Below are 24666 nucleotides of genomic sequence, written 5' to 3'. Positions count from 1 at the left end.
ATGCCCAATCAACACGTATTTAGCCCCGCCCCCGCCCCACCCACTGACTAATGCATGTTATTATGAAAACAATGTTTTTTTTTTTTTAGTATTAAAGTCCAACCAAAAAGCATTTACAGCCCCCCCCCCCCCCCTCACACACACTGACTAACGCACGTTATTATGAAAACAATTTATATTTTGTGTGTGTCTATTTTTAATAGGCGTGGCCGAGGTCACAGTTCAAATAGCCGACGTCAAACGCCAAAATGGCTGATGAGCGAGGAGGCGACACTGGCGTGCACTGCAGAGCAGCTCAAAAGTGACGATTTGCCGAAGTAAGCCTGACAAACTTCCCACAGGACGACGCAGCACATTCGGTACGTTGTCATTTGGGGATTTCGAAGCCCCAGTTCTCGTCTTAAGAGTGATAAGAGCATGATTCGCTGACGTGATGTAGCCCCATGTGTGTGCAGACGGCAAAATGTTTGCAAACAAATTGGCTACATTGCGTTACCGATCGCTCTTTGTTTAAAAAGAAATCATTCCATTGTGTGTTTCAGTCCCTCAACGAGCACAGACTGCTGGGAAACATCAAGAATGTGGCCAAAACGACCAGAAAGGGGCATCTTGTCGACGCCATAACAAAGTGAGTCATTTTTAAATACTAGTTCCGATTTTCTCTATCCGTGTAATATTTAAATGTCAGCGTTCAGTATTCAAGGATTTGCGCAATTGGTTCGTTTTTCATCATGATACATTCAACTTTTGAATGAAAACACTAATTAGCTTGGTGTTTTTTAATAGCAAAAACCTGTGGATAAGTCACCCACACAAATGCCATTAGTGGACGTGTAAGGAATAAACAGTAATCCCTCGATTATCGCGGTTAATGTAGACCAGACATGGCTGTGATAAATGAAAAACTGTAAAGTAGGGTCATCCCTATTGAATTTAATTTTTTTTTAAAATACTATAGTGGCAAGTGTAGGAGTAGCTTCCGCTTGTGAGTTTCACATATTTCTGAACTTACAAATAATAATCGAACATAGGCTTTGTCATCATACCCAGATAACTGCGTATGATGAAATTGGTAATTGGTACAAAAAATTCTGCCATGTAGTGGAACTGTGCACTCGGATTATATACCCTTACCCCGTTAACTTTCTTAAAGACCTCAGGGCTTGGACTGTTTCATTTTTAAATGTGGTTTTGACAAAACCTGTGACATTTATTCAACAATAGTGCAGGTGTCATTTTTGACTCCTTGAAACATTTTTTTCCTTGGCATAAGAAGAGTAAAACAGAAGCAAGATTTATTTTTGTTATTTTCATGTAATTTGTACCTTGTGGGCCGTCTATATTTCCCACCACATCAAGATCCTGATTATTTGTGGAGGAAAATGTGAAAAATAGACTGGATAGGGGCCTTTAAAGACTCGGATCATTTTTTAGTCTCTGCAGAAAACCCAGACCATCAGGAGTATGTCTAATATTGCCTTTTGCAGCATCTAAATAATGGGTACCCTTTTGATGTTTTATAGAAAAAAAGCTAAATGTAGGAGGTTTTTTTAGTTAAATTAGGCCCTAGTCTGTATTTCTTTTTTATGTAACTTAATCTTTTGTGCCTTGACCCCTTTTTGTTTTCCAGAGTTCCCTGCCTATGTTGAGATAGGCTGATGCTCCCCCTCAGTGTTACGCCAGAACCTATCTTCAAAATAAAAGGTAAGACCTTGCGAATGTCTTTTACTTAACTTTGTGCCTAGACCCCTTTTTTTTTCCAGAATTCCACCCAATGGGGGACAAGGTTTCCTGCCTATGTACAGATAGGCTGATGCACCCCCTCATTTCTCGGTTCTGGCGTAACACCCAGCACTGAGGGGGTGCTTCAGCCTATCTCCAAACTTTTTCAAAATAAAAGGTAATACCTTGCGAATGGTTTTTTACTTAACTTTGTGCATTGACCCCTTTTTTGGTTTCCAGAATTCCACCCAATGGGGGACAAGGTTTCCTGCCCATGTACAGATAGGCTGACGCACCCCCACATTTCTCGGTGCTGGGTATTACGCCAGAACCTATCTCCAAACTTTTTCAAAATAAAAGGTAAGACCTTGTGAATGGTGTTTTACTTAACTTTGTGTATTGACCCCTTTTTTTTCAGAATTCCACCTGGTGCCAAGGGGAGTTTCTTTGTCCATTTGAAAATGGATGAAGGCAAAACTGAGTTTTAAAAATGCTGGAGGGCCTGCGTGAACCTATCTCCGAAGTTTTTCAAAATAAAAGTTTTTGAATGTATACATGTGTTTGTCTTTATCTAACAAAAAATGCAAGTAACAATCCAAGTTAAAATAATTTATTTACAGGTAAACATTTCAACTTAAGCATACTTAGTTGGCATTACATTGAAGTGTTGATTGGTGTAGCCAGTCTTTTCTCTGGTTTGTCCACCTGTAGACATAAGAACAGACATTTTAGTTAAAGGGTCACAAAACAATTTTACACTTAGAAAATAAAATTAGAAACAATTAAAGCTGGGGGAATAAACACTTAGAAAATAAGAAATCAAAAAAAATGGGGGGAATAAACACTTAGAAAATAAAATTAGAAAAAAAATGGGGAATAAATACTCTCTAAAAGCTTGGGGAATAAACACTTGGGGAAAAAAAATGGGAAAACGCCTAGAAAATAAAATTAGGAAAAACAGGGGGTATATACACTTAGAAAATAAAATTAGGGAAAAAAGCAGGGGGAATAAACACTTAGAAAATAAGAAATCAAAAAAATGGGGGGAATAAATACTCTCTAAAAGCTTGGGGAATAAACACTTGGGGAAAAAAAATGGGAAAACGCCTAGAAAATAAAATTAGGAAAAACAGGGGGTATATACACTTAGAAAATAAAATTAGGGAAAAAAGCAGGGGGAATAAACACTTAGAAAATAAGAAATCAAAAAAATGGGGGGAATAAATACTCTCTAAAAGCTTGGGGAATAAACACTTGGGGAAAAAAAATGGGAAAACGCCTAGAAAATAAAATTAGGAAAAACAGGGGGTATATACACTTAGAAAATAAAATTAGGGAAAAAAGCAGGGGGAATAAACACTTAGAAAATAAGAAATCAAAAAAATGGGGGGAATAAACACTTAGAAAATAAAATTAGAAAAAAAATGGGGAATAAATACTCTCTAAAAGCTTGGGGAATAAACACTTGGGGAAAAAAAATGGGAAAACGCCTAGAAAATAAAATTAGGAAAAACAGGGGGTATATACACTTAGAAAATAAAATTAGGGAAAAAAGCAGGGGGAATAAACACTTAGAAAATAAAATTAGAAAAAAAATGGGGAATAAACACTTGAATAAAAGCTTGGGGAATAAACACTTGGGGAAAAAGAAATGGGAAAACACTTGGAAAATAAAATTAGGAAAAAAAACTGGGGGCATATAAAATTAGAAAAAAGAAAATTAGGAAAAAAAGCTGGGGGAATAAACACTTGGAAAATAAAATTAGAAAAAAAGCTGGGGGAATAAATACTTAAAAAATAAAATTTGAAAAAAAAAACTGGGGGTATATACACTTAGAAAATAAACTTTAGAAAAACAGGGGGAATAAACACAGAAAATAAAATTTGAAAAAAACTGGGGGAATAAATACTTAGAATTCCTGCTCTAACATTAACTGAGATCCTTCTTACCTTAAAGATTTAGTCAAAGAGCTGTGGAAATGAATGGCCAGTGAAACATCACCATGATGATTTAGGCTTTTATTTAATTTGGATTTTCAGAAGTACAGACACCATATGATTCAAGTGGGCAACTTGTGAGGAAGATCTCTCAGGCCTGTTGCATGCAAAAAAAATAGCAAAAGTTAGAATATATAGAATGGAGATTCAACTTTGGGGGGGGATTGTAGTTTTACCTTGATCTGGCACAGTCTCCTCTTCTATAACCTCAATAGTGCTCTAGGCATGCTAGAAGAGCTGCATCTTGGTGCTAAACAGGGAAAATTTGCACACAAAAAAGCATAAGTTAGCATATATAGAGCCTGGAGATTCAACAGATTGGCTTAGTTGTTTTTTGGGGGAAGTAGTTTTATCTTGATGCTAAACAGGGAAAACTTGATTTAACCAAGGTATTTGGGGGCTGCCAAACAATTACGGGATAGAGAAATCTTACAAGAAATTTAATAAACGATCAAGATAAAGAATGAAAATTAGTTAGCGAGAGCCAAGTGCTATTTTTCCTTTTCCAGACAAGGCGATTAAATATACAGACTGACATTAACAGCTAGGACAAGGGTGTCAAACTCGGGTTGGTTCGCGGGTCGCAATAACGTCAACTCGATTTCACATTTTTGAAATTATATTTTGATATTCTTTCTATTTAAATTTGATTAAAAAAACTGTATCAAAAGCCCTAAATATTCTGTTTTTATATATCTAAAAAAATGTTTGTTTGAGCTTTTTTTTCTTCATGAGGGAAAATATCTTATAATTTCTTTTTCATTTCAAAAGGAAACAAAATATTTTGGGGAATATGTTCAATATTAGAGTGGAAAACAGAATTTTTTAAATATATTTATTTTTAGATTTTACTAAATGCTTTTTGAACTAAAAACAAAGGAAAAAAAATGGATTAAAAAACTACAATTATTGATTTAAAAAGGGGAAAATGAGGAAATATAATATACATGTATAGTCTTCATTTGAATTTGAGCCCAACAGAAAGTCGTGACTCATGATTCACTTTCACGGGCCGCACAAAATGACGCAGCGGGACAGATTTGGCCCCCGGGCCGCCGCTTCGACACCGGTGAGCTAGGAGAAAGTTGGCTTAATAGTTTTGTATACGGCGATTAAATATACAGACAGACGTTAACAGCTAGGAGAAAGTTGACTTAACAGTTTTGTACAAGTGATTTTTTTTGTAAAAACAGAACATTTATAAATCGGCAACGGGTGTTTAGTACTCACAATGAAAACTATCATTCCATACAACAAACAACAGGAACTAAGTCGTGCCTTCTAGAGTGAGCATTTACCCAGCAAACTGTCGGTTGATGACTCGGCGTTTTTTGATGAAATTTAAAGTCTTGCCACACGACTCAATAATGGAGAGAAAACGGACAACATACTTTTTAAATCAAATCGTGACACTAACGCTAATGTTAACTAGTACCATACAGCACAGAGCCGGTGGGGAAATGAAGCCCAAACTTTTCCAAACTGTCGACGGTGTGTTAAACTTGGCACTAAACTAAGAGATTTGTTGGCGTTTTGGGCTCAATTGATTGCTGAAAAATATCCCGATAGCGTGATAAAAGGCCAGCGAATTGCTCTACTCCTTACCTCGTTGGCGTACTTGTCGAGCGTCAGCGTGGGACAGCCGTTCCAAAGGAACGGTTACTGCGCATGCGCTTAAGTAACTCAGCTACGTCGACAATGGGCGTAACCACGCCCATATAGTCCCGCCACATTTAAAGTGGAAAACACCTCAATGTCCATGTTTTGAAGATGACGTAGAATAGTCATGAGTTTTGCGGTCTTGATACTATGATACTATAAAACCAGTAGCGGTCGGTGCATTTTCTCGTAGCGCCTTCAACGTATCAATCCAACCCTCAAAAACTATTTTATGGCTATAAAAGCTCTACTGCAGCTAGAGCTGCGACACATAAAAAATAATCAATAAATCAATGCACAAAAATAGGGTAAAATCCACTTCCTAGCAGCAGTTCATGATTAAATACAAATACTGGAGCTTTTCAGACATTAAAACCAGGCCAGGGTGGCGATTTTCCCGGGAAAAGACAGCGATGAACGTCAATGGCATACGGGCAAACATTGCCCGAAAATGGGGTAAATTTATATATATATATATATATATATATATATATATATATATATATATATATATATATATATATATATATATATATATATATTATATATATATATATATATATATATATATATATATATACATACACACACATACAGACACATAGATGCACATATAGTTGTGGAAATACCCATTGCATGAAAAGCTACGCACAAATTAGGCAAATACTGAATATTGTATATTATGCCATAAATTGTGTTCTAAAAGTTTAAGTTCTTCTTCAAACAAGGAGCAAAAACTGTATTTCTTGCTAAGATAGGGCTTCTGATCTGACCGTTTAGCTTGGCTACTACTATTTTTTTGTGTTAAAGCCAAACAAACACTCAGCTGAAGATGCACGAGTTCTGGTGCTAGCCACAATGAGGAATGACCATTGAGACAGGTCAGACTTGTTTTCGACCAATCATTACATTGTAAGCAGCTGACATCATCTGACATGTTGACTCTATTGTAACAATAAGGCTCAGTGTTCTGGCCTGTACTAAACAAGCCAGTTTTATAATTCTCTTTGTGATATAGGATCATTGGAGCTTTGAGGGTTGAATGCTGGTCAGGGGTTTTACAAACATTTCTGATATGCTGTGAAATCAGTTTTTTTAAAAAAAAGTTAATTTCATGGAAGTCTTTAATGTTTTTATTTTTGGTTAATGCGAGTGTTCTTGTGAGTTACAATGAACAACAGAAGTTACTTTGTTAATTAAATAAATAGCTTGACACAATCAAGATATTACCAAAGTATGTACTTCAGTTAATTCATTTAATTCAGTTAAAATGGAGTTAATTGTGGCCCACATAAATGGAAGAAACTGTGTGATGACATTTAAGCAAACTCAATAATTGTTTTGCCTTAAACTGACTAGATGAGAATTGAATAATTCCCCAGTAATTTAAACTATGTTGGCAAGTACTATACACTACTATTGATATTTTACCAATTTTGTATCCTATTTTTCCTATTCATTTGATTGTTCTAAAAGGAATTAAGCATTTTGAGTCACTTTTATACATTCATGATGAACATGACGCATGGCATTGTTTCTCCTGGCAGCTACGGCTTGATCTTGTTGTTTCGTTCCAGACATTTTCTGCATAAATCATTATATCAGTGGGCGAGAGTGAATTCTCTGTGAAAAGCACTTTTTGCTCCAAATCTTTGTCTGAAAAGTGTAACGCTTGATCCGTAGATAAAGATAAATATACCTCAAAAGTTAGATTTATTATCGTTAACAGACGTCATCACATTCTTGATTAAGTATTGTCTGCATTTATTGCCTCTTTCGCTATAATTCCCAGAGAAAAACAAACACGTTTTTCTGCATCATTGGTGAGGACTGCTGATGTCGAAGGAGAAAAATGTTCACAGTCATTGTGATTCAACAGACGTGTGGTTTATATATTGCTCCAAAAGTTTTCCACTTAAGACTCAATGAATGAATGGGTCAAAATATTTTCAGGCCATGATTTCCTCGTTGTGTGTTTTTTAAAGCGACGACATGTTTCAAATGTGAGGTGGTATTAAAGGGTGGGTTTAAAAATACAGTAGAATAGGATGATGTTTTCAAAATTGCAGTATTGGGAGGTAACATGGATTACGTATTCATGAGTGAGGTTTTGTTTCAGACAGGTGTTACTCAACCGTGAGTAAGGCAAAGCTCACGTCACGAGCCCGGACCTGCCGGGGTCTCGCAATTGCAGTCTTTCCACCATCTCGTGTGGAAGCACACGGCTAAGTAGAGAGGCAACATTTTTCCAAAGAGTTGTTGCATAAAAAATGACGTCAACAGGTCTCGTAAGACTATACTTAGATTATCATATAACAGGAGTGTGTATCTTAAACTATGCATCAATATATACTCCTAGTTATTATGCAAGAATAACCATCAATATATCAACAAGATATTAAGTTGTTGTTATTTCTATTTTAACATTTATAACAATTTTCCACAAAAGCTAAATTAATGAAACGTGCAAACACGCAGAAATGTTATGTTGTTGTTCTTTACAAGAACAAATCACTTTACCATTCAAAACAAAGGGACGCACTTTCTACTTTTGTTCGAAAAGGCTTGTTATTTACTTCAAACTCAGCAGAAAAAAACAAGGTTAAAAATGAGTTTTCAGCTGCAGTTAAGATATTGTTATTTTTTTCATACTATCCAACTCATTGCATGCCATTGACGGCGCTAGACGTCCAATTTATTTAAACGGAGTACCGGGCATGCATGCTGATCTTTCAGTGCCATTGACGGCGATGGACGTCCAATACATGACTTGGACCTCTGATGCCGTCATCGGACGCCAATGAGATTAATTATTAAAAAATATTAGGGGAAAAAGGTCATAATTCCGGCATGAAAGGGTTAAACGACCAAGAATCGTCATTTTTGAATAGCTGTCCACCACGCTCTTAGAAATTAGTTAAATGCATCTTTTTTTCCACATTGTAGGCTGTTGTTTTTGTTGTTGTTTTTTTGTTTTTTTGTTTTTATGTTACCTGTCTGCAATGTCCTGCCAAATTGCGTGAGACACTTCGGGAACTTTCTTCCATTGAAGCCCCGCCCACGAGACAGCAAACTCAGCTGATGCAACAAACTCCTCCGCTATAAAACCTCGTCCACTCTCATCCGTTTATCTCCTTTCTTCCAATCGCAGTTCCTGCAGTACATGGAGAAGATACAAACTAAGCGTCCGGAGGCAACACCGGAGTTCTACAAGCACAAATCAAGATGGTCTATACCGCGGCTCTTCTATTTGGAAAAAAGCTCCCCGTATTTCGAGAGGAAGAAAGCGTCACGGACATGATAGGAACGTACTTTTTTAGGCTCGCGTCCCTGCCTCAAGAGGACAGTTCGATCCGACGGGGAAGCGTCGACAGTTTTGACGACATCAACTGCACTTTACAATGTAAGTATACGGAATGGGATGAATAGTTTAGACGCACAACGGCTACGGAAAACAACGCAATCGCGAGATTCACCTGTGGTTTGGTCGAACTAGTTTATGTAGCGGAAGCGCAACACGCGAACTCTTTCTGATGCAAGTAATGCGGCTGTAGAATCAGCTGATGTCATGCTGAGCTGTTCAGTTGACCTGGATACTAAATGTAATGTCTTTTGTTCTCGTGGCTCTCTGCATTTATGTTTTGTCACATATTTTGAATACATAGTTAATGGAAAAAATGTGTATACTCCATTCCAGCTCAATAGTTGAAAACCACCAATACAGTCCTACATTAGGGTTGGTAGGTTATAATGGTAAAAGCCAGAGTGACTTTTTGTTATAAAAAGCCAAGGATGCAAGGGTCAACTTGCACTCTAATTTGTTAAACGTAGTCATTTAGACGTCTGATCCATTTTGATTAGGAGCTACCATGATTACTAATGAAAATGAAATGGAAGGCTCACAAGCAACAGATTCTTCCAAAGGTATAAGGATCTTGCAATATTTGGATTTGCACTACTGAAACAAACTTTGCCATGCAAAGAGAAAATGTCCAGTAGCAGAAAAACACTGCAAAATCCCAACCAACATCACATCATATTAGATTATTTATGTATGGATATTAAGCAAAACACTCAATTTTTTGTCTCTTACACTGATTTCAACAGGTTTTGACCATACGACTAATTAACTAGCTCCACCTAATGATAAATCTGAGAATGTATGCTGAATTTAAGCTTCTTGTGTGGGCTATATTCATTTTTTTTTTAATTTTTGGTGGGCCAGTATGATCCGTTTTGAAACTCCTATTGTTGTATTTGTATCAATAAATGTCTTTTGTCTTCACAGATCCCAACATGGAGGTTGGTTTGGAGCATGACACAAAAGTCCTTCAACAAGATCTGAAGCACCACATTGAGAGATGCCTGAGCGAGGCCAAGGCATCAGTCCTCCAGTGCAAGGTGTTGCTCCTCCCCTGCCAGATGACCGCCAAGGTCAGCCGGGACATACTGCGGTCGTCCACAGACGAGCCTTGCGGGCTGCGGGGCGCCTCCATCAGGGTCTACGTGGAGACCAAAGATGGACTCAAGTCTCTAGGGGGCATTTTCCCCATTTCCAATGTCATTCCGACATTTGAACTCTCTGTCGTATTTAAGGCAGACAAGAGCGATTGCTGGCCGCCACTTAAGCGCATATTCGAGGGCAATAAAGTGTTGAAGTTGAGGCCAGAGTACAAGCTGGTCAAACGGAAGCTCTACTCCTCCGCCAGCCCTGTCATTCACGAGTTCAACTAGAGCCAATGATCATAAGAGTATTCCTTGTCAAGGTGTGCGAAATGTACAGAAATTGATAGCATAATAGCAATTTTGGCTAAATCGACACCATACGATATATCTGGCACTACTTCACATTAAAGTATTACAAGGTGGCGGAAAAAAATCTCTTGAGTATCGTAAGATGAACATTCCACATGGTGCAATATAAAAGTCACACAACTGGAGTTCCATATATAGAAAGCTCAGGTTTAACAAATAGACTCTCAACCAAACCTGGCATTGTGGTGAATATTCTAGTTTTATGGGCATAAGATGTTGAACATTTTGATTGTGTGAGAGCACGAGGTAAAACCTGCTTGTCTGTGTTGGTAAATTTGCACATTGTTCTGAGTGTACACTGTTTATGTCCCCTCTGGAAGGGGAAGGTTTCATTCCTGTATTATTCTGTATTTTTATTTATGATTAAACATTCTGGTCACAATCGTTTTGCTTATTTATGTGAACTATTGAACCTTTGTGATGAGGGGAACTATGTAATACCTAATAAAATTCATTGGAATCAATAACAATGAAATCTAACAGTTTCATACATTATTTTTTTCAAATGTATTTTTACTAAATTCATATAGAACAGGTGCTGCAAACTAGCTGTCCAGGGTACAATATTTTGGGGGCTTGGTTTGAAATTAAACTAGTGCAATGTGCACATATATTGTGATGGTATTAAAAAAGGTGAAGCATTTACATATGAATTGAATTTAGTAAAGGACTATCTTAAAATATATTTCTATATTTTGTGATTAAACCCCTGAAATTGTGAATTTTGCTCTGCCAAGATAGCCTTTTGTTTGATAAATCTTCACTTAATTCTTTGCCTGCCATTTCAATTGGGAAGGGCTGGACGCAATTGAACATAATCATGTTCAGCTGTGCCAGTTGGAATGGATTGGATGTCTTCTACTGTCAAAAGTTATTTTTAACATTTTCATTCTTACTAACCCCTGCCCCTTTAATGAGGATAAAGCGGTTCAGAGAATGAGATGAGCCTCTTACTAACTAGAAAAACAGATATTTGTTGGCCTGTTGTTGTAGTAATCAGTAACACGCTGACCTGAGCCCTCTCAAAGTGCACCAACGTCTCATATGAGCAAAACAAATTAGGTCACCATGTGCTAATCCTGAAACACTTGCTTAACCGAGGTACCATTCTACAAACTCAGGACGTAAAACTTTGGCAGTTTGAAGAAACTCACATGCAAACCGTTCCAAAAACATCTAACACTTTTTGTGTAGCGTGCAGTCAAGTAACAAGTGCGGGGAAACTGCAAAAAGAGATCATTATATTTCGTGAGCTAGTTTAAAACATCTTTTATTTAACAAATGTACAACAAAACTTATGATACATTTATTAGCTACCCAGACACAAACTCTAAATGGTCCATCACGTGAGCACAAAACATGTTTTCTTACTTTCATCTAGGACACATTACATAAGCTGTCTTTGACCACACCACGCACTCTGGCAACACGCTAATATGTTAGAACTAAGGCATACATCAATGGTAGTTTAGCTAAACTGAATCGACGTATTTTTGACCTGGCTTTTCGATCATGCTTGAACCGATTTACCAATGTTGTTAAGAAAAGTATCTCTGGGCTCAATTCAATTTCTTCTGTGCAACTGGGAAAAAAAGTCATGGCAGGAATCATTACAAATGATTCATTAATTGCTTTGGAACTAAAACATTTCTTAGACATGGACTTTTTTTTTTGTCCAGCTGAAAATTGTTGAGGTGGAGCATTCATTGACATTAATAGAGAATGGGAGTTAACACGGAAACAAAGTGTCATCTAACAGTACTAAATCATTACACAACAGAAAATTCCAAAAGAGCAACTCAAAATATACTTTGGAATAAATTAAAAGAACATAGGTTTCCATTTTTGCTTCATAAACAATTCAAGTCATTAAGCAGCAAAATTTGAGTGTCGAAAGACGAGCTCTCCAGGTTTACAGTTAGCTCAAATTTCACTTTTGTTTTTTACAGTACGCTTCTTGATAAACACTATCCATAACAAGCAATGTCAATGATGTGGATCTTGCTTGTGGTTCTATTTTATTTTCTACCCTATACTTGCCACCTTGTTGTATGCAATCAGCTGACATTGGCAGATAACGTGTAAAAAGATAGGAAGGGATTACGAAGGTGATCCCAAAGTGACCACCCCCAAGAGAAACACGGTACATGTTCAATTTAAGGAGTGTTCCAGAAAATTGAGGCAACTATGGGACGGATTATGTTTGCTTTGTACTTCCACAAAGTTTAGGGAAAAAAGGACCAAGAGTGCTGGAATGTACTTCAGCATGAGAGTAAATGTACATTTTTTACAATGATATGCAGTACATTCTTGTGTATGGTAAACATGGTTAGCTACACATCCATGTGTTCTGCCAGCAATTCTAATATAGTTTACGTACACAAGAATATGACATAGGACAGTAAAAAATGTATAATCAGAATTTTGTACAACACAAACAGAATTATCTTTGGCTTTCCCAGGCAGGGTCCACTTAAGAGACCACTTAAGCTCACAATAAAAAAGGCCGCATCTACTCCCACAGTGCCTCGAAAACATATTTGCCCAGTTTTCAATTTAGATTGCTTTTCCCCATAGTTCTATTAAAATGTTTGAGATCATCAACAAATGTGAGTAACTAAAAACAAAATACATTTTTTAGATACCATGTTAAATGGGATGGGTTATCAACTGGGACCAATTTTTAAACTCTGGTTCTAGTTGATGTTCTGGCATTCGAACAGCCTTTAACTTTTTGTCTTAATATTATCTTCTTAAAATTTTATTCAAAGTCAAGAGTATTCACTGAGCACACTGAACATGTTTAGATGGGCGGAAAAGAATTGCATGCACTTACCACCATGGTTACCTTCTTAATAGTTACTCTCCACGCAGTGAGGAAATAGGAGTTCCTCACATCCTACATTTGTTCAAGCTTTTTCAGTTGATTAACACTGTGAAAGAATTACAGTCAATAAAGCTCCAGTGTTCGTTATCACAAGATGTGTGCCTTCCTGAAACGCTTCAAAACACAAACCAGTCAGTGTTTTCTTAATCCAGTACACTAATAAAAAATGATTAACAATTTCTGTTGGCTTACAAAGGCTCTTTGAGTGAACTGATTGGATACCGGATAGTCTTTAAATTGAAACGCAGGTATATTTTCCCAACCCGTCTTACAATCTCCAATGTCTATGAATGCGCCACCAAACGAGATGAACATGCTCCTAGCTGGTAACTACATACGAAGAAAAAAATAGATTCAGCTCTACCAAAACACATCAACATATCCGCACGTACCATATGCTCCTCTCTAGGAAAGAACAAATGCACTAGCATAACTGCTAACACACTAGGCCCACAGACTGAACAGCTCTTTCTACTGAACCACTGGACCAAACCTACTCTTTTCCATCTTCTTGGCCTCCAGGCATCTTGCTCAAGTCTATTTCTTCATTTTCAGGTCAGCCTCCATTGCACTACGGCGACCCCTGGTGCCGCCATCCTGTAGAAGAGAAAGCGTTGAGGAGGAGGAAACGACCAGAAAGAAAAGAGGGAAAAAAATGACAATTTAAATCGAGAAGAACAAAGATTAGCGGGACAGAGCGACAAAATGTAAATTGGGTCTGCCCGCACACACAATACACAGAAGGCCCACCTCTGTGTAGGATGGGAGTGGGGGCTTCCTACTCAAATGGAAAACAGAAAATAAAATGATCAAAGGAGAATACATTCAAGACAAGAAATCATATCATGCAGACAGACAATAAACAAAAGAGCTATGGGTCAATGTCCCGACGATGGCTGGTAACAGGTTGCTAAAAGCCCAAGTCAGTGTTCAAAAATAGAACTGGGATGTTTTAGGAAAACATGGAAGTAACCACTATTTGTTGGCTAGGCACTGATATTTATCAGACTTTTAAAAATCTGAATTGTCTTTTTCCCTGGCAAAGTCATTGCATTATACTAAATAGTACTTTAGTGCATCTGCCTGCATTTAATCCAGGCTAATGCTTTTCTTGGAGTTATTAGCTTCCCCAAAACTCCAAAAATCAAGCCTGTTTGTTTCAGTGTCTTTTAGTGTAAATGGATGTTCTCCAATTAAACTGTGATCCCAATGAGAAAATAAATGTACAGTTTTAAACAACCCAGCAACTAGTTAAGAGCATACGCTGAAATTAGACTGTTAAGTATACTGACAAATTCAAGCCAAATAGATTCAATGAGATAATTTAGGAGAGCAAAAGCACTTTTCTTTCTTGATTTGTTGAAAGTTGTTACTTCTTTCTTCCAATCTATTAAAACATGAATGGCATGCATAACTAACATCCAACATTTGTGTATCCCCACAGTAAAGTAAAAGCCAAGCTAATAGTTTCACTCTTTGTGCAACATTAGTTGATAAGTGACAGCGTTTCAACATAGTTAAGTCAACAACACAACGATGTGTTGAAACACCTCACTTATGAGTAAATAATTTTTCATAATTTGTCTACAAATCTGTAACGGAAGTTCAATAGATTTAACAAACCTAACTATAGATATAGATAGACCCTACAAATCAAACAGCTAATGAGTGAGGCAAGTTAAGTTGCAACAAACACAAAAGTGTCTACAGATATCCTTTAAAATCTGTTGTGATTCCCTTAAAAGTCCTCTATAAGTATGTTTTTTGGACAATTACTGTTTGAAAAGCTCTGTCTTTGAATGTAAAAGTCAATTTTGAACGATGATTTAGATAAATCGACCACTTTCAGGACTATCAAAAAAGCAACCTATTTGTTGTTTGAATTATTTACAAATGTCTTAACCAATTGCACCACCCAAGTTTCACAGTTTGCGATGATCTGTGACCCAATACACTTCTCTCATGCCAGAAATGTCAAACTGAAAAGAGAAGACGGGTGAACTGATGAAGCGGTTGCAATGACAAATGCGTGCGCGGAACGTGGCCTGCTTCTGAGGAAATCTGATCAATAGCCTGCATACTTACAAAAAGAGAGAGAAGGAAAGCAGGAGAGGCCATTGGGACCATGTCCTACAGACGGACACACATTGGATTGAGAAGGAGAGAACACACACAGACATCGTGTGAGAAAATGTCATCTACTTGTCAGTCCGTCAACTGGGTAAAGCAAGTGGAAAGACAAGCACCAAAACACAAACTAACTTCTTGACAAACAGTCATTCTCCAAAGTGTAATACACAAAACGTTGTCTTTTGTAATTAATTGGAGTCTTCTAGGCAGACGTGAACATTTACATACACACGGAGAAGTTAGGGAAGTGTAGCCAGCGTGCAACTAAAATATGCAGCAAAGCACTTAAAAGGTGAGCAGAGAGTAGACAGTCAGGCAAATAAAGACCATTTTTCAGTGTTCCGTGCATCTCAAGATGTGTCTGTCTAGCTAAAAAAAACAATGTTAAATGGAGCAGACACAGATAAAAGAAAACAACCAAATGTCATTACTTATTGGGGAATATAATCAAGATGTTTTTTTTCCATCTATACATACCATTGATTGTGGTAACGTGCCATAGCTGGTGAAGGAGAATACTCCATTCACTGCTATACATATTTTGAGAGATGATTGACAGGCATAGGAATAAAGGGAGCGAGGATTCCAAGGATGTTGCACAATGTATTGCTATGGACAGTGCAAGGCACAAATGTAGTTGAAGGCGCATTCTTAACAAAAGAAATGTTGTGTTATCTAGGTCCCTAAAGCTAATGACAAGATCTGTAATTATATTTTCACTCATACGCCACTTTTACAATCTCAACTCATAGAAAAATCTCAATTTAAACTGTGAAACAAGTCACATCCGAGGCAAAAAAAAATGCATGCGTGCCGAATGTGGTTGCTATTTTAGTCTTGTTTAAATTTGTCTGGATTCTTAGCACACCTAAAAAACTGCAACAAACCAAATGCCGAGACACATTTGAGTAAGCCATTTTTCTGTCATTTAAGTTGTTCAACACACCTTTTCAGCTGGCTCGCCTGGCTTGCGACTTCCTTCCCTTCCACGGAGGCTCTTGGCAGAGATGGCGCTCTCCGAGGTCTGCATAATGAGCTGCGTGGCCAGGAATTGCTGGACATGCTCGAGCACATCTCGCTGCATCTCCAGGGCCATGTGATAGACATCGTGGTCGGACGAGTTGTACATGACAGCGTTCTGAAACATCAGCATGATGTCGCGCTGGAATTCTGCTGTCGTACGGATCACACCGGATTCAATGTTCTTCTTTATCGCCGAGAGGTCCATTGGTCTGAAAAGGGAAGAGGCATGAGCGAGGATAGTTTCTTGGTAGTTTTAAAAACGTATCTTATCAATTAAACAAATTTAAAAAAAAAAAAAAAACTACCTGGGTTGGCTAAATAACTTCAAAGGTGAAATCTTGTAAAGATTTTTACTGGCAGAAAATGAGGGAATTAAAAAAAGAATAAACACTGAAAAAAATGGGACATTACCGTTACTGTGGTAGTATTGCCAAATTCCTTTTCTGGCCTCTAAAACCTTTGATCTCATTGCCTCAAACGTAATCTGTTTCATTTTGCAAACATATGCTATTTTAAAATAATCCCCTTATTTGTTCTTGAGTTCTTAAACATGAGCACACAGACAAACAGAATTACACGACCCGTAAACAACCTCTGCCTTAGGTAAGATTTGCCTGCTAGCAGAGGTAGTATTTTTTTCTTTTGTTGAGGTTTTTTTTTACCCTGCATCTCACAATTAACTCTAGAAAAAAAACTAAACAGTCCTAAAACTCATGAGTTCAAGAAAAAAACAAAACTAGCAAATTTGATTTAAAACAATTAAAACAATTTGGGGAATTAGAGGGAAAATTATTCAATAAACTGAATATATAACAAAAGTATAATGAATAATCCAAAATTATTCTAACCCTAACCTTGGTAAAGGTGTCATGTTTGGACAGATTGCAAGGACACAATGCTCATACCTGTGTACAATGCTGTGGTAACCAGGGGCGATGTCATCTGACACTGGTTGCAAGAATACGCTGGCATACCTTAGAGAAAGAATGTGGAGAGAAAAATAAAAGGCCAGTTGAGTTTTAGAGAAGCACTTTGAGTCAATTTCTGGTTTTAGGCAAAGCTGTGAAGCATCACCTGTGGTTAGCAGCAGCTCTCCACACCAGCATTATGGCTTTCTTCCAAATTTTCTGGGCTTGTACTGCTTCTTGATCTTCACCACATGTGGAACTAGTATGAGCAAAGAATGGTACCCAAATGACAAAATGCATCTATCTCTTACAGCTTTTACGATTCATTCAAATATGTCTCGATTGTATCGCTTGAGGATTCTCACAGCTGGGAAGAAGAAGCAGGGCTACTGGCCAGTGAATCGGCAGTGTAGCGTTGCGAGGGCGGCCCGTAACCGTCTTCACTTTCGCTGGCTGCCCGCTCCACTTCGGACAAATACGGACCCTCGCCTTCACCGCACTCTTCTTTCAGCTCCATTCCTTCTTCTGGGTCACATTCACTCCCCGCTTCTTCCTCTTTCACCTCCTGAGTTGAATACATGGCGATATTTTATAGGAGTCTCCAAAATGACAATAATGTTCACTATTACCTTGGATTCTCTGCCAGACACAGAACTGTCCTCGGAATCTGTGGGCATAAATAATGCATTATTATGATGGAGGAATTGGTATTCACATACTTTCAGTGTATCTGTTTGTTCACCAAGGCATGGCGGGTTTGCCTCAGGCTGATTCCACTCCTCGACTTCGCTCTTCACTTCTGCACTTGTGCTGGTCTTCCCAGCGTTCTCCTCTTCTGCGACATCACCTTCAGCTGCCACATCGTCCGAAGATTCACACATAGCTATGTCACGCTCACTCGCGGCTGCCTCACAGTTTTCTTTGACATGTTCGGAGGTGCTTGTATTTTCTGGTTGATTCTTGTCATCTAGCTCGACAGAGGCTGGGACAGACAGCGCCGCATTGTTGCATGGCTCTTCTATGTGCTCATTCTCTTGGACGGTTGATGTTGGGTCTGATTCTTTTAGTTCCTGAGTCTCCCAGGGGCCTGGTAAGGTGTGTCCTTCTGAGACAGCTTCTTCGCACAGAGACAGCGCTGCTTCCACTGCTGCTGCATCTAACGCTTCCACTGAATCGTCCACCTGGGAAGGAGAGCAAGCATGAGTTGTTTAATTGAAGTTCGAACTCTATAATAACAATTGTCATTAATCAATATCGATTGAAGATTGACCAATATGAGGAAAGCTACAGCATGGTTCAACAAACTTGTCCATTCCTGAATAGAATTGTGAGCAATGCTTGAAAAATGAACAAAAACCACTGTTCTAAAATGATGTCTAGCTATAATGATTCTTGGAATCAAGTTAAAACTTGCAGCTTTCATTTTGTAGGCTAGTGAGGAATCGGGATATTGTAGCTTTTTTAATCCATACTTATTCATTTACCTCACCCACCCAGGTCCACATAATTGGTCCCAACAGCATAAATGCATGGATGCATTGATAATCTGTTCTAAGAAATTTGTTTGTTTACATTCTTTAAGAAAAAGATATTTCATACGGCGGTTATTTATGCAAGGTCATGACACTAACAAAACCAGAATCTATTCACTGGCTTTGAGAGTTGTCAAAATGGCACTATACTGCCATTTGTTGTTGAAATGAATCTTAAATGAAACTGTCCTTTCATTTAGCATGGAAATTAATCACCACATTTTGAGATGTCAATTACACACAAAATGTTAATAGATGCACGTAAAACTGCAAAAGAAAGAAAATATAAAAGGCAGGTGGACATCTACAAACCCAAAGTTTTTGGGAGAACACAATGGAGGTGAAAACCAGCATATGTTGATAAAACAGAAAATTAAAGTCAGACGTGTGCACCTTCTCCTCAATGATGGCAATGATGTCCCCTACAGTCTCCAGATCGAGTTCGTCCCCCATATAAGAGACAGCGACAAGGTCTTCTTCTACTAGACCCACTTCCTCACCCAGCTCTGCCTTCACTGCTGCTTCCACTTCTCCTTCTACTAACAAAAATAAACCCAGTTGAATAAGAAATGTGGCTTTCTTAATCACCAAAGACAGGTGAAATGAAATTAAGACAACCAAAAGTTGCATTACATAAAATTGAGCACATTGACCTGTCATGACTCCATGCCCAGACGGCAACGGGGCGGCGACAACAGCAGCAGTCTGTATTCCATTGCTCAGACTGCCAGAGGAGTCTCCTTCGGTTACCTGCAAGAGCAAGAGATTGTATTGTTATTGCAAGGAATTTAGCCTGTAATTTTGAGTAACACATTTTTTAATGTTCAATTTTTTTTTAAATTCTGGATTCATTAGATGGAACTACCAAGTGAGATTAACATGGGCTCAATCATTTGTTTACAGTATTTCTACATAGTTGTGGCACTTTAAAAATACATCTCTAATTATCTATATGTATTAAATAAAACAGATTATACTAAAAATATATTTTATACGAGTCAAGGATCAGGACCTGTAATAAATGCTTACAATATATATTGTATTTGTCTTGTTTACTAAACTATCTGATAGCTTTGGCAGTATGTCTTAATTTCATTTTAAAACGGCGTGCTCACCCAAAAAATATTTTGAAAGGAAAATACCCTGACAATAATTTTACATATGATATTAATAAATACAATGTGTACAGTTTTGTTGTTGTTGCAAAATTCAGGCTATGCTGGTTCTCACAAGGCGGGGGCTGGCCGAGATGTGGTTGCCTTTTTTCAGCAGTTCCGACAATAGCGGAGACGGCGGAGGCGTAGCTTTCTGAGCCAGGAGTCTCTTCTGTGGGGAGTCCTCTACAAGTACAGCGTGGCTTCCATCTTTAATGCCTGAGCCTTGCCCCTCTGACACTGGAAGTAAAAAACTTACACCTTGGACCTGGAGGAGCGAGGGGAAAAAGAAAATGAGCGGCCAACATTGCTCAGAGAATTATAACAACTGTAATGCAAATTGGAACATTCCTGAAAATGAACTCGTACTTCAATGAAGTATATTGTAAGCATGTTCTTACAGTGTGGGTGCTGGTGTCATCTGAGGCGATGCCTGCAGGTTCCGAAGGTGGTGTCGGGGCAGAAGAATCTGGCTGGGAGTCCACGCTGGTGGGACTGGCTCCCAAAGGGGATCGAGTGGTGACACTGGGGAAACGCTTGGGCGTGTTCTTAATAGCCTGACGAGCTGAAAGAAATAATAAATAAATAAATATTTCAGTGCTGTGTTCATAAGACAGGCTCACATTTTACATGAATTTTTCAATCAACGGAGACATTATCATTTCAGTATTTATCCTTCTTGCAACAGTTTAGTGATATGACAGTTTTCTTTATATAAAATGGGTTTAGATTTAAAACTCTTCATAACGTTGCCCTTTTTTTTTCTTGGTGGAGGTACACCTAACCACAAATACAGTGCATCCCCACGATACGACCACCTCACATTACCAGGTTTTAACTCCAATTTAAAAAACACATTCATTAATTTGGTATTCATTTCAACTGGGTGGGCTGGCAGTGATCATACACTGTCAGCCTCTCCCAGTTGTCTCCATCAATGGGAGCCGAGGAGTAAAATAGTTTCTACAACCAAAATTCCCAATTGTATGTTTTGTACGTTTCTCACCTTGATATGCCATTTCTGTTGCTCTCTTTTTCTTATCTGCCTCTTCCTCATCCTGCGTTTTCTTTCTATAATGGAAATATGACAAACATTAAAAGCAATTGGGACATTTTTTAAGAAGTAGATGCTTTAATAAAGGAAATAACTATAAATCAGCAGCTCTTACAGTGTAATCTCTGCCCACACTTCTTTTAGCTGGGGGTCCATGTGACCGGTCTGTATCAGATCGGCATCCTTTTTCAATTTCCTACAGAGATGATAGGCGTACAGGTCACATAAAAAAAAATCTTACAGCTTCCTCAAGAAGTCATAATTACCTGTACTGTTCTTGTGTGTCTCGCAATAGTTTTTTCAGTTCCTCTATCCTTTCAGTAGTAAGCCTCCGAACAATTACATCTTCAATGGTCTCAACCACTTCGCCCTTTTCACCACGCTTACGCCTGGAAGAATAATATATGGAATATAAAACTGGATTACGAACCAAAAGTTAGGCTTTTTTGGACTGGGTATTTGTATTTTCTGGTACTGACTTAGGGGCTTCTGTTGCTTCCAGTAGCTCAGAGTATTGTGAGGCACAGTGCTGTAATGTAAAGATATGAAGAAATTATTCCTGATATTGGGAATAATTCAGTAAATCCACTGATAGCGGATCAGAACAGAAACAATTGGGAACTCTTACCTTCTGTGAGAACCAATCAGGTGGTCGACCTGGCTCGGAAAAAGGTTTGATGGCTCTACTTACAGATACCCTTCAATATCAGAAGAAAAATTATTTGAAATGAGCAAAGTTAAGGATGTTTTACTTTAAGAACACAGACATTTATATTTACCAGTTTTGGTCACCACTCCTCATAACAGAAGAGGCCAGGCACAGTTTCTCTCTGACTGACCATGGCTCTGTCGGTCCCACATTCAAAATCTTATGTTCTGGGAAAATGTCGAAGGACAATTAAATTGTACAAAAGCTTTGTATCAATAGCTTTGAACAAACTAAGATAAAATTGTATAGCAAGTATAGTGGCCCTTGACCTGACATTTTGGGGGCACCTTGAAGTATTCAAGGCTGCAAGTAAAACGAATTGTGCAATAAATTCACGTATGCATTGATGTTCCTGATTAATACTTTATCGTGACGAATTTATTGTACACAGGGTCAAATTTTGAATGGCAATTAGATTATTCCCACGTAAGCGTAATAAATGAATGAAATTGCACTGATTTTGGATCAGACTGAGCCCTTCGTTTAATAATACAGTGGTACCTCGAGATACGAGCTTAATCCGTTCCGGGACTGAGCTCGTATGACAAGTTACTCGTAACTCGAGGTAAAGTTTCCCATTGAAATGAATGGGAAACAAATTAATTCGTTCCAACTCTCTGAAAAAAACACCAAAAACAGGATATTGGATTGAAAAAAAATGTTTTATTTCTTATAATTCGCCATATATTGACAAAGTAATAAATAACGAGTGGTTTAATAGAAATAAAGTGTTTAATCTAACTAAAATTGGGCGGATTTCGCCGAGGGGAAAGGGGCTTCGGTTTTTTTTTTCTTCCACACAACGCACTCGTAAACAGAACAAACACTCCACCCTCACGTTCGCTATCGATGGGCTGTTTGCTGTCGTACTATTCCCTTCAAAATATTCCGAAAATGATGCACACAAATGTCCTCACAATCGGAGAACGCACGACCACTTGCCAACGAGCAGCAAGCAGTCTTATCAGCGATCGCACCGCTGCTCATGGGAGCTTCGGGGGCGCTGGCTAGCGGCTCATTTTAGCTTGTGGCATCTGTGTTCGCATCCCCTCGAACGGCGACTATGATAGAGTTGCTACCGGGGATGCTGTTGCGAGCCAGTGCCCCCGATGTTCTTATGAGCAGCCAACGAGCAGAGTCTTTTATCAGCGATCGCCCCGCTGCTCATGGGAGCTTCAGGGGCGCTGGCTAGCGGCTCCTTTTAGCTTGTAGCATCTGTGTTCAAATCCCCTCGAACGGCGCCTATGATAGAGTTGCTACCGGGGATACTTTTGCGAGCACGAGTATACTTCATTACCCAGAAAGCCCTCTTTTCACCGCGCATGCGCGTTGTGCGTTTCCTGGTCTGAATAGCTCATCCGGTGCTCGTAAATATTGTTATACACGAAAGATATGCCAAAAAAAATGCCATGGCAACCTGGCTTGGTCGCATCACGAAACTTTGACCGCATCACGGGCGAATTATTCGATCGAAATTTCCCCCGTAAGACGAGCATTCCGTATGACGAACGGTCGTATGACGAGGTACCACTGTACATGTGTATAGTAATCAGAATTTTCAACTTATTAGGGAGTACTACAACGACACTGAACAATAATATACCATAAATTAAAGTCATAAAAATAAAGTGGAAACCCATTCGTTTATTTAAACGACACAGAGATACAATAATATAGGAAATGTTTACAATATTTTGAGTTGTAACTGTTGGTTTTGGGCATTTTAAACTTAAATTACTGTGTAAGTTAAAATAGCAACGCGGACTGAACTCTTAACTGTTCGGCATGCAATTCTCTCATAAAAAAACATTTATAATAACGCAATAAGATGAGTTAATGAAATACTCGTCCAGGTTACGGTATGTTGCTAATATGCTATATATGATTTTAAGCGCCAATTATATTAATATCTACATATTACAGTAACAACAACAGATACATGGAATGATTGGACACAGTAAACAGAAAAAGAAACATTATTTTAAAACTATAACCCAACGAAGACAAATGTCTAAAATTCATTTTGCGTTAGCTTAGCTTTCTTATTACGGGGGAAGACAATGGTGAGACACAACCATCTAGGCGATATAGCGTTTATTTAAGATGAAGAAATACACATTTTCAACTTAATCAAGGTAGTCGTATAGGTTTTTAATAAATTCGATACATTTTTGTTCTCTAAAGTTAATAGAAAAACCTCCCAAACAAATAAAATAATACTCACTGCCTATGCCGCTCGCCATTCCTTTTGTGACAACAAGGCCGAGGGCCCAACTTCTCCCGGATGGTTTTGAGTGGTACACAAGTTATAGTCAATATCACATATACGGGTCTAGATATCTAAAGGCGCAGTCATCGGCGTAAGTGACTGATAGTGTATGTATTGTTGGGTGGCATACGTGAGTGATTTCCTCAAACAAAATGTTTTCATCTCGCTGAAATCTTCACGGATTTACAAACCATTTGGCTTATTAAAAATCATATTAAATTGGCAATGATTTAGAATGTATGTTGAAATACACGTCATTCTTTTTCAGTTAACAGTTCATTTATTGGATCTCTGAGATTTATAAAATACAAAACACTTGAGCAATTAATTTCTATTTCAAAGTACAGAATCCTCTCAAATGATCCCGACGCAAAATGGCGACTATATCCGTTGGCTCACTGAGCGCTCCAAAATATCTAGTCACATATATGTTGTCTATTTTGCGCGCACCATATACGTATACATAAAACATTCAACGCGCTCATTGCGCAAAATTGTACATAAATTAGAATGTGTAAACGAAGACTCCCTATTAAATTTCTGACTATAAATCACATTTAGCAGGCTAGACGTAACTGTATTTTATCAATGACATTTGATTGTAGTTAGTTTTTTTTTTACAATAAGAGAATGAAATTTGTCCTTTTTTGTGGTGGTAAAAGCAGGATATCTACAGCAAATAATTACCACTCGTACAATATGCCCTGACAATTTAAAACCCGTCATATATTCTTTCTTTCACAATGTTACTGTTATCTGAAATGTTATCTGTTGAATACAAATTGGATGAAAAGTGTGCAGATGAC

General features: G+C 38.1%; 2 protein-coding genes and 1 long non-coding RNA gene across 8 annotated transcripts; 2 read left to right on the top strand and 1 right to left on the bottom strand.

The window, feature by feature from the left end:
- Positions 1–231: 231 nt before the first annotated feature.
- On the top strand, positions 232–2274 carry LOC144082723 (uncharacterized). Of its 4 annotated transcripts, none has more exons than XR_013303320.1 (6): positions 232–359; positions 543–628; positions 1631–1704; positions 1764–1900; positions 1963–2032; positions 2141–2274. It is a non-coding gene; the product is annotated as an uncharacterized LOC144082723 (long non-coding RNA). The 4 variants fall into 4 exon arrangements; XR_013303319.1 differs by having other exon boundaries at positions 1963–2039; XR_013303318.1 differs by having other exon boundaries at positions 1963–2082.
- A 1325-nt stretch (positions 2275–3599) lies between these two features.
- On the bottom strand, positions 3600–23965 carry LOC144082346 (bromodomain-containing protein 8-like). 3 transcript variants are annotated; one of them, XM_077609452.1, is made up of 22 exons: positions 23816–23965; positions 21662–21758; positions 21511–21580; positions 21362–21411; positions 21149–21271; positions 20998–21078; positions 20835–20899; positions 20230–20393; positions 19905–20096; positions 19328–19424; positions 19068–19213; positions 17885–18323; positions 17772–17809; positions 17508–17707; positions 17309–17401; positions 17140–17208; positions 16158–16443; positions 15167–15211; positions 13579–13678; positions 8373–8533; positions 3897–3970; positions 3600–3817 (listed from the first exon to the last, which is right to left on the bottom strand). In XM_077609452.1, the coding sequence occupies exons 1-19, from the start codon at positions 23832–23834 to the stop codon at positions 13619–13621; spliced, it is 2334 nt and encodes a 777-aa protein (XP_077465578.1). In that variant the 5' UTR covers positions 23835–23965; the 3' UTR covers positions 3600–3817; positions 3897–3970; positions 8373–8533; positions 13579–13618. The 3 variants fall into 3 exon arrangements, with proteins under 3 accessions (XP_077465578.1, XP_077465579.1, XP_077465580.1); XM_077609453.1 differs by having other exon boundaries at positions 19068–19210; XM_077609454.1 differs by lacking the exons at positions 3600–3817; positions 3897–3970; positions 8373–8533; positions 15167–15211 and having other exon boundaries at positions 11449–13678.
- LOC144082347 (DNA damage-inducible transcript 4-like protein) lies at positions 8502–10576 on the top strand. Its single transcript, XM_077609455.1, has 2 exons — positions 8502–8782; positions 9668–10576. Exons 1-2 carry the CDS (start codon positions 8605–8607, stop codon positions 10111–10113), a joined length of 624 nt encoding a protein of 207 aa, XP_077465581.1. The 5' UTR covers positions 8502–8604; the 3' UTR covers positions 10114–10576.
- Positions 23966–24666: the final 701 nt, after the last annotated feature.

This window comes from Stigmatopora argus, chromosome 9 (genome assembly GCF_051989625.1).
Source record: "Stigmatopora argus isolate UIUO_Sarg chromosome 9, RoL_Sarg_1.0, whole genome shotgun sequence".
Lineage (NCBI taxonomy): Eukaryota > Metazoa > Chordata > Actinopteri > Syngnathiformes > Syngnathidae > Stigmatopora > Stigmatopora argus.
The sequence above is the reverse complement of the archived record's forward strand: the minus strand, read 5'-3'. Positions and strand labels throughout refer to the sequence as shown.